This window comes from Protopterus annectens, chromosome 5.part1, assembly GCF_019279795.1.
Source record: "Protopterus annectens isolate FY-2018-M chromosome 5.part1, PAN1.0, whole genome shotgun sequence".
Lineage (NCBI taxonomy): Eukaryota > Metazoa > Chordata > Ceratodontiformes > Protopteridae > Protopterus > Protopterus annectens.
The window spans coordinates 273,462,120-273,474,557 of NC_056736.1; the positions used below are offsets into that span (position 1 = coordinate 273,462,120).

At 39.9% G+C, this 12,438-nt stretch overlaps 1 protein-coding gene across 1 annotated transcript in view; it reads left to right on the forward strand.

The window, feature by feature from the left end:
- The first annotated feature begins 590 nt into the window (after positions 1-590).
- Positions 591-12,438, forward strand: part of LOC122803146 — a 351,321-nt gene continuing 339,473 nt past the window's right edge. The window contains exon 1 of the mRNA XM_044072766.1: positions 591-811. Coding sequence (XP_043928701.1) covers positions 760-811 — 52 coding nt within the window. The 5' untranslated portion in view covers positions 591-759. The remainder of the gene's footprint in view (positions 812-12,438) is intronic.

Genomic DNA, 12,438 nt, shown 5'->3' on the forward strand with positions numbered 1-12,438 from the left:
GACCAATCAGGATGCTCCATACTCTTCAACAGAGTAGTTAGCAAATGCAATAAAAATAATTTGGATACTGCTTGAAAGATACATGCCTCTCAATCTCCAAGCATTAAAATCAAATGTAGGGTCAGGAACAGAAGCACTTATTTTCCAGAAAAGTTTTTGTAGTTATTTGACCCTTCCTAATTAGATATTTGTATAGGTTTCTTTGATTTATTTAATAAGGTTTGCACCCATTAACAGGTTTGACTTTATGACCTTAAGTAAATTTGTAAAGGCTAAGACTAAATCAAAGGCATACCTCTCAATGTCTTAAGAAAAGAAATCTCGAAAAAGCCGCAAATAATGGGGGTGCAATGACTCAAAAAATAGGGAGACATTTTAAATATTGTTCTTAGAAAGTTACTGGGATAACAGGTTTTGCATTTTTTCTGACTTCAGTCCTGGATGATTTAACAGTAAACTACAATTTTATGAGAAACGGACCAAAAAAATGATTTAAAAAGTATGGAGTGTTAAGAGCTATCGCAGGTCGTAAGTTCTACCAGTTAAGCTGCGATGTTGGGAACATGAATTTGAACTTTTGACAAAATCTCTGCCCACGGAGGAGGGATATCGCAAAAATGAAACTAAAACTGGTTTCTTGTAGTTGCAAATAATCTTGTATACCGGAACAGTTTAATCGTTAAAGTCACGGAAGAGTAATTTACTGTAAAGAAAGTGGATGCAAGTATTGGCGATTTATGGCACCACCTCAGGAAAACGATGAAGATACTTTCGCCGAAGATTGTTTTTTTGATGCTGCTGTTAATGTCAGGTTTGTTGGAATCATGTCTGCATTAGTTATACTGGGCGGGGAAGCTAAATGGTGTAGTAGACTTGCTGACATAGGCGTGTGTTTCGTTATATGCAAACTCAACTGTTATAGTGAGCAACACCGTCGAGCCAAGGGGGGAACAGCAACCGTCCTATTTAACTAACGTCTGTTTAGAAAAGTCACACACGTACTTTTTTTTGTTTGTTTTCGATATCGCAAACTTTATCTTGCATAATTATTTTCAGCTACTTGATAACATTCATGGCGTAGTAGGGTAAATATTTATTTTTGTTGTAAACACAGCCTGCAGTATTAATAATTGCACGGATGCCGATTACCCACCCCGTTTCTCTACATTTCCCGAAAAAAAGGTGACAGACGGTAAGATAGTCTGGTAACGTACAGTTGTGTTAACGTGTGTACTAAGTGTGCGTAGTACGTTTCTAACAGGTTCAGAAAAAAATGGTACTCCATTTCACAGCAAAGCACAGTTGCCACTATTAGGAATGGATACAAGTGCAAAACATTTTACATACCTCTCAAGTGTACCTCATTATGAGGAACGTACCTCATTTGGGGTCTTAAAAGTTCATGTTCCTCAATGTTCCACATTGAAAGACTGTCACACATTCAGGGTTAGGAATTTTCTTAAGTGAAATCCATAGTAAATAGAAATGAATCATATTAATTCATTAAAATACATTCTTTATAAGTAAAACCATCATATTGTAACCAAGGGAGCCCGCAGGATTTTTTGCAGGGGGGTGCAAACCCAGAGCCCCACCCACATAGCTCTCCCCGCCCCCTGCCAATACAGCCCCGCCCACATCCACCCACCTCAAGCCCCGCCCACACAGCCATTCAAGTGTCCCATTACTTTGCTATTTCTCCCCATTTGCCATAGACACTGTTCAAATCTCTGTGTACATACTGATTTATGCTTTAGTTCTACAATGATTACAGGCAGTTGGATTTAATTTACAACTTTTATTTCAAACATTATAGCCCAAATACTGATAGACATTTACTAAACCTAAACAAAGCAATAGTCTTACAACGAAAACAGACTTGGCATTAAAGCTTCTCTACTTTTGAAACTCACATTCAATGAAACAGCATTGAAACCCACATTCAAAGAAAATGCATCTGGCCAGTGGCAGATTATTTACCTTTGAACTGTTTTCAAGCAATAGGCTCCTTGCACACTGTTAGGGCCATGCAAAAGTTATTTGATTTACCTGATTGTATTAATTATAATATATAATATATAACTGAATTATATCCCTTGTATTATACAGCAACACTTGTTTGAGTGTGTTTTAAATTTATAGTTTTGAACATTTTTCCAGTAAGCAATGAAACAAAACATACAAACCAATAATGACAAACTGCCCAATTTAGAACATTTCAACCATAAAAGGCCACTCATTACAATCCACCAATATCAGTCAATGTAAAAGTAATCTGAATAATTCCGCATTAAATATATCTGAAACTAATGAAGAGGTTGTTGCTAGAAAACAACTGTATATTTCAGTGTTTCATCTACAAACTCAGTGCCTGCTGCCGTCAAAGAATAAATTGCCAATGTTAAATTAAAAAAAATGGTAAGCTGGTATATTGCAATAGAAAATGGATGGCAAGCTGAAAAACAGATTCATAGTTATTAGGCATCTCATCCAAAGGAGGACATCCTCAGGACTGCAGCATACAAATGTAGATGCTGTATGAATAAAACCTCAAGCCTCTACATTAAGATGCAAGTATTCTACTTGTGGTGCTACTAACTACTATAGCTTTAAAACTTTATACCACAATAGAGATACCATTTGCTAAACAAAACAGTTGCACATTGTAAATAGACTTGGCATGAGCAGCAGTAAACTTTGCTTCCCTTAAAACTCACAGTTCCTTGAAAATGCATTTGAAAATAAATTCCACCTGCTAACTCTAACTTGGGCATTTCACTGTGTGTGTGTCTCTCACACAAACATACCACACACCTCAACCTTAGTGCAAGAAGTCTGGACAAAGCCTAAAATAAATAGGGACAGATTATAAATATGGCTGTCATAAACTTAGAAAATTGCAAGAGTAACATGATTTGTGTTAGTATGCATTTTTCTAAATGATATGACGTCTAAAACTGAAATCTCATTATTTAGCAACTTCAATCCTTTTCAGGAAGAATATGGGGCAAAAATCTGGACATTCTGCAAAAACCTGGACAGCTGAGGGGTATGCTACCTCCCTCACACACACACACACACACACACACACACACACACACACACACACACACACACACAAGAATTCTGGTCAGGCTTGAATTAGTTCTCTAATGTGGGGATGTGAGTGGGCAAATTTGATATGTCAAAAACTTGTCAATAATTAGAAATAATGATAGCATAACTGAAGATGGAAGGCGGACATTTATTTTGGTTGGAAGAATGGAAGAAAAAGTGGAAGAGAGGAGCATGCTCCTGATGTTGTGGGCATAGTGGATAAACGGTTGTCTAGCTAAACATAGAAAGGTAACGAAACAGAAAATTCTTTAAGAAGGAGGGAAGGAAATCTTAAAGTGGCAAAGATACTCAACAAGGAGAATAAATTTGTAGGGGTATGGAAACAGTATAGAGGAAGATACTCAAGCTGACTTTTAAGAAGGGTAGTCTGAAAGAAGAGCTAAGGAGAAGTTAAAAGGAGGAAAGGGTGTGTGAGGTTACTGTACAAACTTATAATATTTAGAACATTTATTAGCAGCTTACAAAGTGGATAATTTATTGTATTTATCCTTTGTTGTCAGGATTAGTTCTAGTAGTCTATTAGCTTTTTTTTAAGGGGAGATATGGTATTTCTTATACAAGGGAAAATTTGTCCAGAGTATCAGGGAACTGCACCTACTATTTTCAATAGGTGGAATGGGATCTTTTATATCCACCTGAGGTATCACTAACTCAGTCAGATGGGATCTTAGTTTAATGTTCCTTCCAAAGTATAACACACACTCAGGAATGCAGCACCTCCCCAGCACTGTACTGTAGTGTCAGCAATCTAGTTACCTAGAGTGGAAATAGAACCCACAGCCTTCTGGTCTTCATCAAAGGAAAGTGTGCTACCTGATGTATTACTGACACTGATAACATAGGTTCATTAAAGAGCTGCATCTGTACTGAATACATGCTTTTATTTTCATCCTTATGGATGACAGTTGTAATGAAAGACTCAAACTTTAGAAAATCATTATATGACTTGGTTAAGGAAAGTCACAGCTATGGAAAACTGCAAATGAGAATGTCTAGATAACATTTTTGAGAATTTTCTCCCTCCCCATCACTGTCGCCTTCCTACCCAGTGCCACGCCACATGGCCATCTCCAGGTCTGCCGGATGCATCTTCAACCGTCTCCGAAAGGGCTCCTAATGACAAGAACTTGAGGTTGTCCTGTGGGATCTGACCATTCACATCCACCGGGGGTCTATTAAATTTTTATCATCTACCTCTGATGCTTTCCCTCCACTTGGTCCCCTTTGGTACATGGTAGCACCCATTTCAACCTGCCACTACATCAGACACCTAATTGAACCCCTGGACTGTATTGAGGGTTTTATCCATCTATGCCACTAACTAGATAATATGTTTACTGACTAATATAAGATAATAATCAGAGTTGCATATTTTAACTCATAAATATTTATTTATTTAACGTGTTTACCAGGAAAGTCCAAATTGGAACAAGCCAATTTTCAGTAGAAGCCTGGGAAAACGCTCCAGATACATGTCTTTGTGACATGGGAGGAAACCACAGCACCCAGAGGAAGCCCACACAAACACAGGGAGGACATGCACACTCCACAGAGAAGGCACCCTGCCAAGAATCAAACTGGAGACCTCTTGCTGTGAGGTGACAATGCAAACCACTGCACCACTGCACTGTCCATTCATACTTGATAACCACCTCCTGTTCATATTTTAATTTAACAAAGCAAAAGAATATCAATTTACACCCATTAGTATTAGAAAATACAGCAAACAAAAAATAAATGCCTATATGCATATTTAAAATTATTCCAGCAAATGGAAAAAGAAACCCTTTACTGTGTATGACCTTAATGCATTGTATACATAATATCACATAAATATACATGCAGAATTCATTTCTTTTACTGTCACAAAATGGAACTGCACTGGAAAGTACTTTATTTTTACCAGGCCTGTGAGTCAGCATTATAATGAACTGACTTTCTTGTCAACAGGACAGGATTACAAACTCATAATACTACGGAAGTCCTATATGCCTACTTAAGCTGTGAAACAGAGCCCTCATGTCACTGAGATAGGAGTGAAATTAAATAATCTGTTTGAAGTTTATTAAAATGCCATGCTGGAAACTTGTGAAGCCTATCTGCTGTCTCCTTTACAAGATAATGGAGAGAAATAGGAGCAGGAAACAGGAGAGATCTGCGTGTGAAATGAGTGACATCCATCTTTAAAAGTTAATACTAGAAAAAGGAAATGAAACTAAAGGACCTGCAAATATTTGTCATTCTTGCTTTCATGCTATCTTCAATCTGTGCTATTTCAGGTAGTCATTTTTAAGTTTCTACAATATACTTTGGAAAGTTTTTGAAGCTGTATCAATTTTCATTAGGATAGAATCCTTTCACATTTGGAAGCATGGATAGGCTTCCTATATTCTGAGACATATTTAATACTCAGTAAATAATTTTAAAGTGCACCTTTTTTAATTTACATAGTCCATTTGGAAAATGAAACATTTTCTTTACAAGATATATGTTTGGACCACTTCTTCTAAATTTATGAACAAAAGCATCATATCTACCTTTTCTTTTATGTTTGCTAAAATGTAATTGATACAAGGCTTTTTTTGCATTCTTTTATACATTAGTAAAAAAAACGCCACAAAAACCAAGGTAAAATAAAAACCACCAAATAAGAACCTCGCATGGACCAAAAATTACCAGAAAATTAGCGTATCAAACTATTTATTGACCACTTTCGTCAAAAGACTTCTTCTGAAGTATGCTACCTCCCTCTTACACACACACACACACACACACACACACACACTATACTAAGAGTGCACCATGTTTAAAGTAGCATATCCTCAAGATCAGTGTGGAGTCAAACAAAACAAAATTTGTCTCAAAGGATCTTGAAAATAAAATTAGTGTATTTCTAGTCACTTAAAAAAATGTTTAAAATACAAATCTGGAAAAAATTGTATTATACGTTACTATGGACTGCTATAGGAGGCAGGACCTGCAGAGATGTTAATTCAATACAGCATAGCAAAAGCCTTCCATTAGTGCTCAAAATGATTTGGAATAAAACAGAATGTTGGTCCTCTCTCTGCTCACCACTGTAAAAATGGACTATACCAAAGTACAAACAATCCAGTTAAATTAGAACAAACATATGCTACCTAACTATATGTAAGAATGTCTTGGCATAACCAAATGGAGCATCATTAACACTTTTCATGCCAGAATTAAAAGAAAGTGTGAGAAAAGCCAGCAGCATACCCCTGCAGGTGCAAACAATGAAAAGAGAAAGGAAGGAGAAAAAAAAAAAAAAAAAAAAGACAGATCCACAAAAGGCTTCTCAAAAACCAGAAAAAAATAACCTTACTGAAAATCTGAAGACCTTTCCACATTCATTCAAATAAAATCAACTAAATCCTTAAGAAAAAAAATTTTAAATACTGAAGTCAATGAAATAGAAAACAGTAGTAAGAGGTGCATCACGCCTTCCTCCAAGACTTAGTACCCTTTCTTCCACACACATACACATCACTGTCCCATCTTCCGTCCAACTACTCACTCTGAAAGTGTCCCATCTTCTGTCCATTTCAGTTTCCGTGCGGCGTGCTCCTAAGTATCCATCCATCCATCGCGCTTGTGAACCCGAAACCGTCCGTGTCCCGCCTCCATCTTCAGTGAAGTCCGTCTCAGTTCCCGCTTGCAAACCCGAAACCGTCCGTGTCAGTTCCGCTGGCGATGATGTCAGCGACTGGACTCCTTTCTTCTTAAAGAAGAAAAAAAAAAAAATAAGACTTTTTTTTAAGCTAGTCAGCCTACTATTCCAGGGGGGTGCAAGTGCACCCCCTTGCACCTGCCTGCGGGCGCCCTTGATTGTAACCATCTTATGGCCTTTCTAGTTGAAGTTGTTAGTAAGCCATTAGTATGTGTTCCACATTTTGCCCATTTGTCCCACATAGTGTACCTCATTTTGGAGATGGAAGGTTGAGAGCTATGCATTGTTTTGTATTGGAACATTACCCCACCAGATGCGCAGTAGCAAGAACCGCCCACTACTCTGTGTTGCCTGTAATTGCTAGTCTTCCATACCTCTCAAGTGTACCTCCTTATGAAGAGCGTACCTCATTTGGGGTCTTAAAAAGTTCATGTTCCCTGAACTTCCCTCAAAGTTCCACATTGAAAGACACTGTCACACATTCGGTGTTAGGAATTTAAGTGAAATCCATTGTAAATAGAAATTAATCATTAATTCATTAAAAGATCTTCTTTATAAGTAAAACCAGCATATTTGAACCATCCTATGACCTTGTGAGTATCTGTAGTTACGCCTTATTTCGATTAAGGCCATGCTTTTCAAAAAGTGATTTATTTTTATTTGTAATGTCTGCTTTTCGGGAGACAGTGGATTGCGGTAACTAAGCTAAGATGGGTACAAACCTAGAACCGTAATGTTTAACGTACAGTTGCAGTTGTTAACAGTGACACACACTTCTCAATGAGTTAACACACAAAATCTGAACAAAGCCTAATATAATGGGGAACAAACTCCCAAATATAGGGAGGGAGAGAATTTAAGTATTGCGTTTATAAACTTAGTTGCTAGCATCACTGGTTTTATGTTAGTGTGCATTTCAGATGAATGTAAAGTCTGAAAAAATGTGTCTTTATTTAGTGTCTTCCATGTTCAGTAATTTACCAGAAAACTACACATTTTGTGTTCTTTTCATAAGCACAACAGTATAGTTAAGAAAGGTGAGGGTGCAGAGGGGTTTGCCCCCCCGCAAAAGAAATTTAAAGCACAAAATTAGGTGGGGGTGTAAAGTACTGCATATATACTGCCCTTCTGACTAATAATAGTTGAACCTGTCCTTACACCTCTTAAATGACGGACACAATACACAAAATAACTATTGTGGAATGGCTGTATTTCAAGAAAGGCAACAAATGGTCACAGACGGAATATTCAGAATGAATATTAAACAGGTGGTTGGATAATCTCCATGGCTTGTCACTCAGCTGTATTTTGCATGCAACCTCACAAACGGGCTTGCCCTGTCAATCATGTACGCCACACCCATAGGTTCATAGGTAGCTACTAGGCTATCTGCCCAAAGGCATTTATAAGCCTAGCTGGAATGTATTGGCTTTTGCTGCCCCCCTTAGATTAGTTCCCTGTGCTTCTGTCCAGCAGAGACATTGAAGTGATCCCCCGGGGTAAACTTTGTTTCCCATCCACTCATCAAGGTTCCTCTTGAAGAGTGTTAGTGAGGAGCTCTGCCTAATATAGATTGGAATCTTGTTTCAGAGCATGGGAAGTCTCTGGGACAGGAATCTATCCCTCCAGCACACCCTATTTATTGTTGTGGTGAGGTTTAGATCCCTAGCTCATGTGGCTCGAGGGGATATGGTTTTCTTTAGGTGGAGCATGTCCATCAGTTCTGGGTTGGACATGGCCTTGTATGTCAGGCAGAGATCACCTCTGAGTAGGCAGTATGCAACAGAGTACAGCTGGAAGAAACATCTGTTTTAGGCCAGTGATCCTCTTGGTGAGGTACTTCTATGGTCTTTCCAGCTGTTGCAGGTGTCTTGTAAGGTACATCCCAAATGGGGCGTTGTACACTATGATGGGTCTGATGAGTGGTGCGTAGAGGGGCACAATGACCTCTTTTGATCTGGATGCAAACCCTTTTGTGATTAGGCGGGCCACATAGAAGGATTTTCTAACCACTTTGGCAATGTGATTATCAAAGGAAAGATTACTGTCTACTTGGGTCCCCAGATCCCTTATTAAATCTTCTGTATTTAGGGGGCTACCACCTATGTGGTAGATTGTGGGTACTTTGTTTTTTCCAAAGGGGATGACTATGCACTTTTTGGCATTTAGCTTGAGGTCATGGTTTTGACACCAGGTATCTGTCTCAGTGAGACCCTTTTGGAGGATATCTGTGTCAGCCGGGGAGTCAATTATAGCCCCTAGTTTGCAGTTGTCTGCGAACTTGGTCAGCCATAGTCCACCTGTGCTTGCCTGTACCTCTGAGAAGTATATGTCGAACAGGAGGGGTCCTAGGACTAAGCCCTGGGGAACGCTACTTGTAACCGGTTTAGAGTCAGACCTGGCTCCCGCAACTCTTACCATGTGGGTTCTGTCTGTGAGCCAGTTGGCAACCCATCTCGTGATGTAGGGGTTTATGTTTAGGCTGGTGAGCTTGTCTATAATACCAGAATGGGGAATGGTGTCAAAGGCCTTTGCTAGGTCTAGGTAGGCTGTGTAGACCACTTTTCTTTCGTTTATAGCCTTGGTAACTGTCTCAAAGAAGTCTACCAGGTTTAGGAGGTATGACCTGCCCTTAACAAAGCTGAACTGGGTAGAGTCCAGTGTTTTGAGGTTCCCAATGTCTCTGTTGATGATGCGCTCCATAGCCTTGTAGACCAAGCTAGTCAGGCTTATAGGCGATAGTTCCCAGGGTCTGTTGTGGCTCCACCTTTGTGAAGTGGGATAACCGTTGCTGTGTGCCACTCTATGAGCATGTAGCCTGTGGAGAGGCTGAGTTTGAACAGTGTGTTTAGATGAGGGATTATTTCATCTTTGAGCTTGTGTAGGATGCAGCCTGGGACACCGTCCGGTCCCATTGATGCTGTGTTTTTGGCTTTGGAGAGGGCTGTTTTAACCTGAGTGTCTGTGATTTCAGGGGCATTATATTCTTCTGGCATGATTATGGGTCCTTTTGGGGGTGAGAGGGGAGTGAAGTTTGTACTGAACCTGTCTGCCAGGATGTTGGTGATATCGGTCGGTTCAGTGTATTTTGTGCCATTCTGCACTAACTCCAAGCAGATCTGAGAATTGCCACGTAGATTCTTGACATAGCTAAAGAATGCCTTGTGGTTATCTTTGGTGTCCTTGGCAATTTTTCTTTCAAAGCTAGCCTTGGATGATTTTATGAGGGATTGTAGTTTCTTGCTGATACTGATCAGGGCTTTCTTCCCTTCTTGGGATTTTACTCTTTTCTGTACTAGTTTCCTCCATCTATTGTATAGCTTGTTTGTGGCAGAGGTCCACCAGACTGGTTTCCTTTTCTTGGAGGAGTGAGTCTTGGTTTTGCTTGGGATAGCATGATCCATGCATTCTTGTAGGTGCCCGTAGAGTGCATTAGTAAAGGATTTTGCAGCTTGGGCAACGTTATCCATTAGCATGGAGGCTTTGAAACCTTCCACCTCGGTCTTAAGTAATGTGAAGTTTGCTTTTGAAAGGTTTTTCAAGGTGGTTTCTTTGACCAGGGTTGGGGGCGGAATGTCGTTGTCCAGAGTGATTAGTTTATGGTTAGATCTAACCAGCGAGGGGTTGACCTCCAGTGTGGAACACCGGTTGCCCATGTTGGTGATGACCAGGTCCAATATGTTGTCACCTCTGGTGGGGGTGTTGACCAGTTGATCCAGGGCATTCTAGTTTATAAATTCTAGGAAATGTTGGGCAAGGGAGTTAGTACTTGAGTAGTTCTCCCAGTTAATATTTGGGTAATTGAAATCACCCAGTATCAGGGTGTTTGGTAGGACCTTTATGTTTCCCAGTGTTTCCAGAAAGGCGGAATGGGGGTCCTGGGACAATGTGGGCGATCTGTAGCAAGCTACAATTTGAATTGCAGTTTTGCCCATTGTTAGTTGCATGTGCATGATCTCTTAAGCATCGTGCTGTGCCGCTAACCTGGAGGTGTGGGTATCCTTGATGAATATGGATACGCCCCCGCCTTTTGTATTTCGGTCCGGGTTTTGTGGCTGAAATGTATGGTTTGAGTTGTAGCCTGGTAGTGCTGGGGTGCTGTCTGGAGCCTTAAACCAGGTTTCTGTTACTGCACATATATCGATTTTTCTCCATACCGAGTGCCTCGAGTGCATGCATTTTAAGGTTTAGACTTCTGGCATTGAGTAGCATTACCCTCAGTTTTTTGTTACTTATGCTATTTATGGCAGTGGGTTTGTGTTTTGACCCTTGCCTAAAAAAGGCACTATGGGGGTGGCAAGAGCCTTGGCCAGTATGCGAAAGCCTAAGAGTGACAGGTGCAAGCCGTCTCTAGCGAAGCAGCATGGCTTGTTGAGCATGTCATCCCAGGCTGACAGACACTGGATTCCCTTTGAATGACATCAGAAGCTTAGCCAATTATTGAAATGGATTTCTTTATATCATGGTATCATTCTTGGTGAGGGCAGGATGCTACTCAGGGTCAGGGTCATACCGGCCTGGCTATGTGATCAGAGAGCTTTTCCATGTCTCTTTTCATATAGACCAGGGAGGTACGGCTCAGGTTATTCACGCTAACATGGACAATGACAGAGTCATATTTGTACTTGTTATGAGTGCTTGTGGTATGTGGCAGATCCTGGTACCCAACAGGCAGCTAACAGTGACCTTCTTGTTCAGCCTAGTGAGTGGGACGTCAGTGTGCATGACTATAGAGTCACCTATTACTAGTGTGTTGGGTATGTTATTTTGCGTTAAGGGCTGTGATTGCATGGCACACTGGTTTTGTGAAGTATATGTTTAATGGTTTGTGTTGGGGGGTGGAGGTTGCTTGGATGTCTGCTTTGGAGGTCTCTGTTGCCTTTGCAGATTTTTATTTAGAGCCTCCGAGTATGTTTTCGTCTACTTGTGTGTTTCATTGTAGGTCCTGCACGAAAATCGCGGTGGGGTAATGTTCTAATACAAAGACCAAAACATTTCTGTACAGACAAACACAGAAGTTCTCCATTACTAAGATACTTGTATGTATCAGGAACCATGGCATGACCCTAGTTTAATACACTTTTTTGCTGATGAAATTCTTCATCTCTATTCCCTCTGCCAATGTTTTACAACAGTTGGTTTGCACAGGAATGGGCATGACCACAATGATGGACGTGCACAGTGGCTGTGATGTACCTTGCAAACTATGCATGATTGATGTACCATGCAGATTTGCCGGTGACATCATGAATACATTGCTTGCTAATTGCCACCTAATTGCCACCAGCTGAAGTCACCCTACCGGAATATATATTGTTTTATTGTTATACACAGTTGTAACAACAACAATACCTTTTCAAAATCAGAATATTTAATACTGTCAGTATTAATTTATAAATGCCTTGATATAACTCTTACAAGCCTTACTTTTAAATATTTCTTTCTATTTGGTTTACTAATATTTGAAAATAACCACCAAACAACCTACATGCAACAGGCAATAAATTACATATTGCCATTCAGGCTCTCTGTTGTCTATCTGCATTACTGCACAACACACTCAACCACCTTTATCACTGCAACACTAGCAGTACCTACAATTCTACTCACCCTCTTCCTAAGATCTTCCA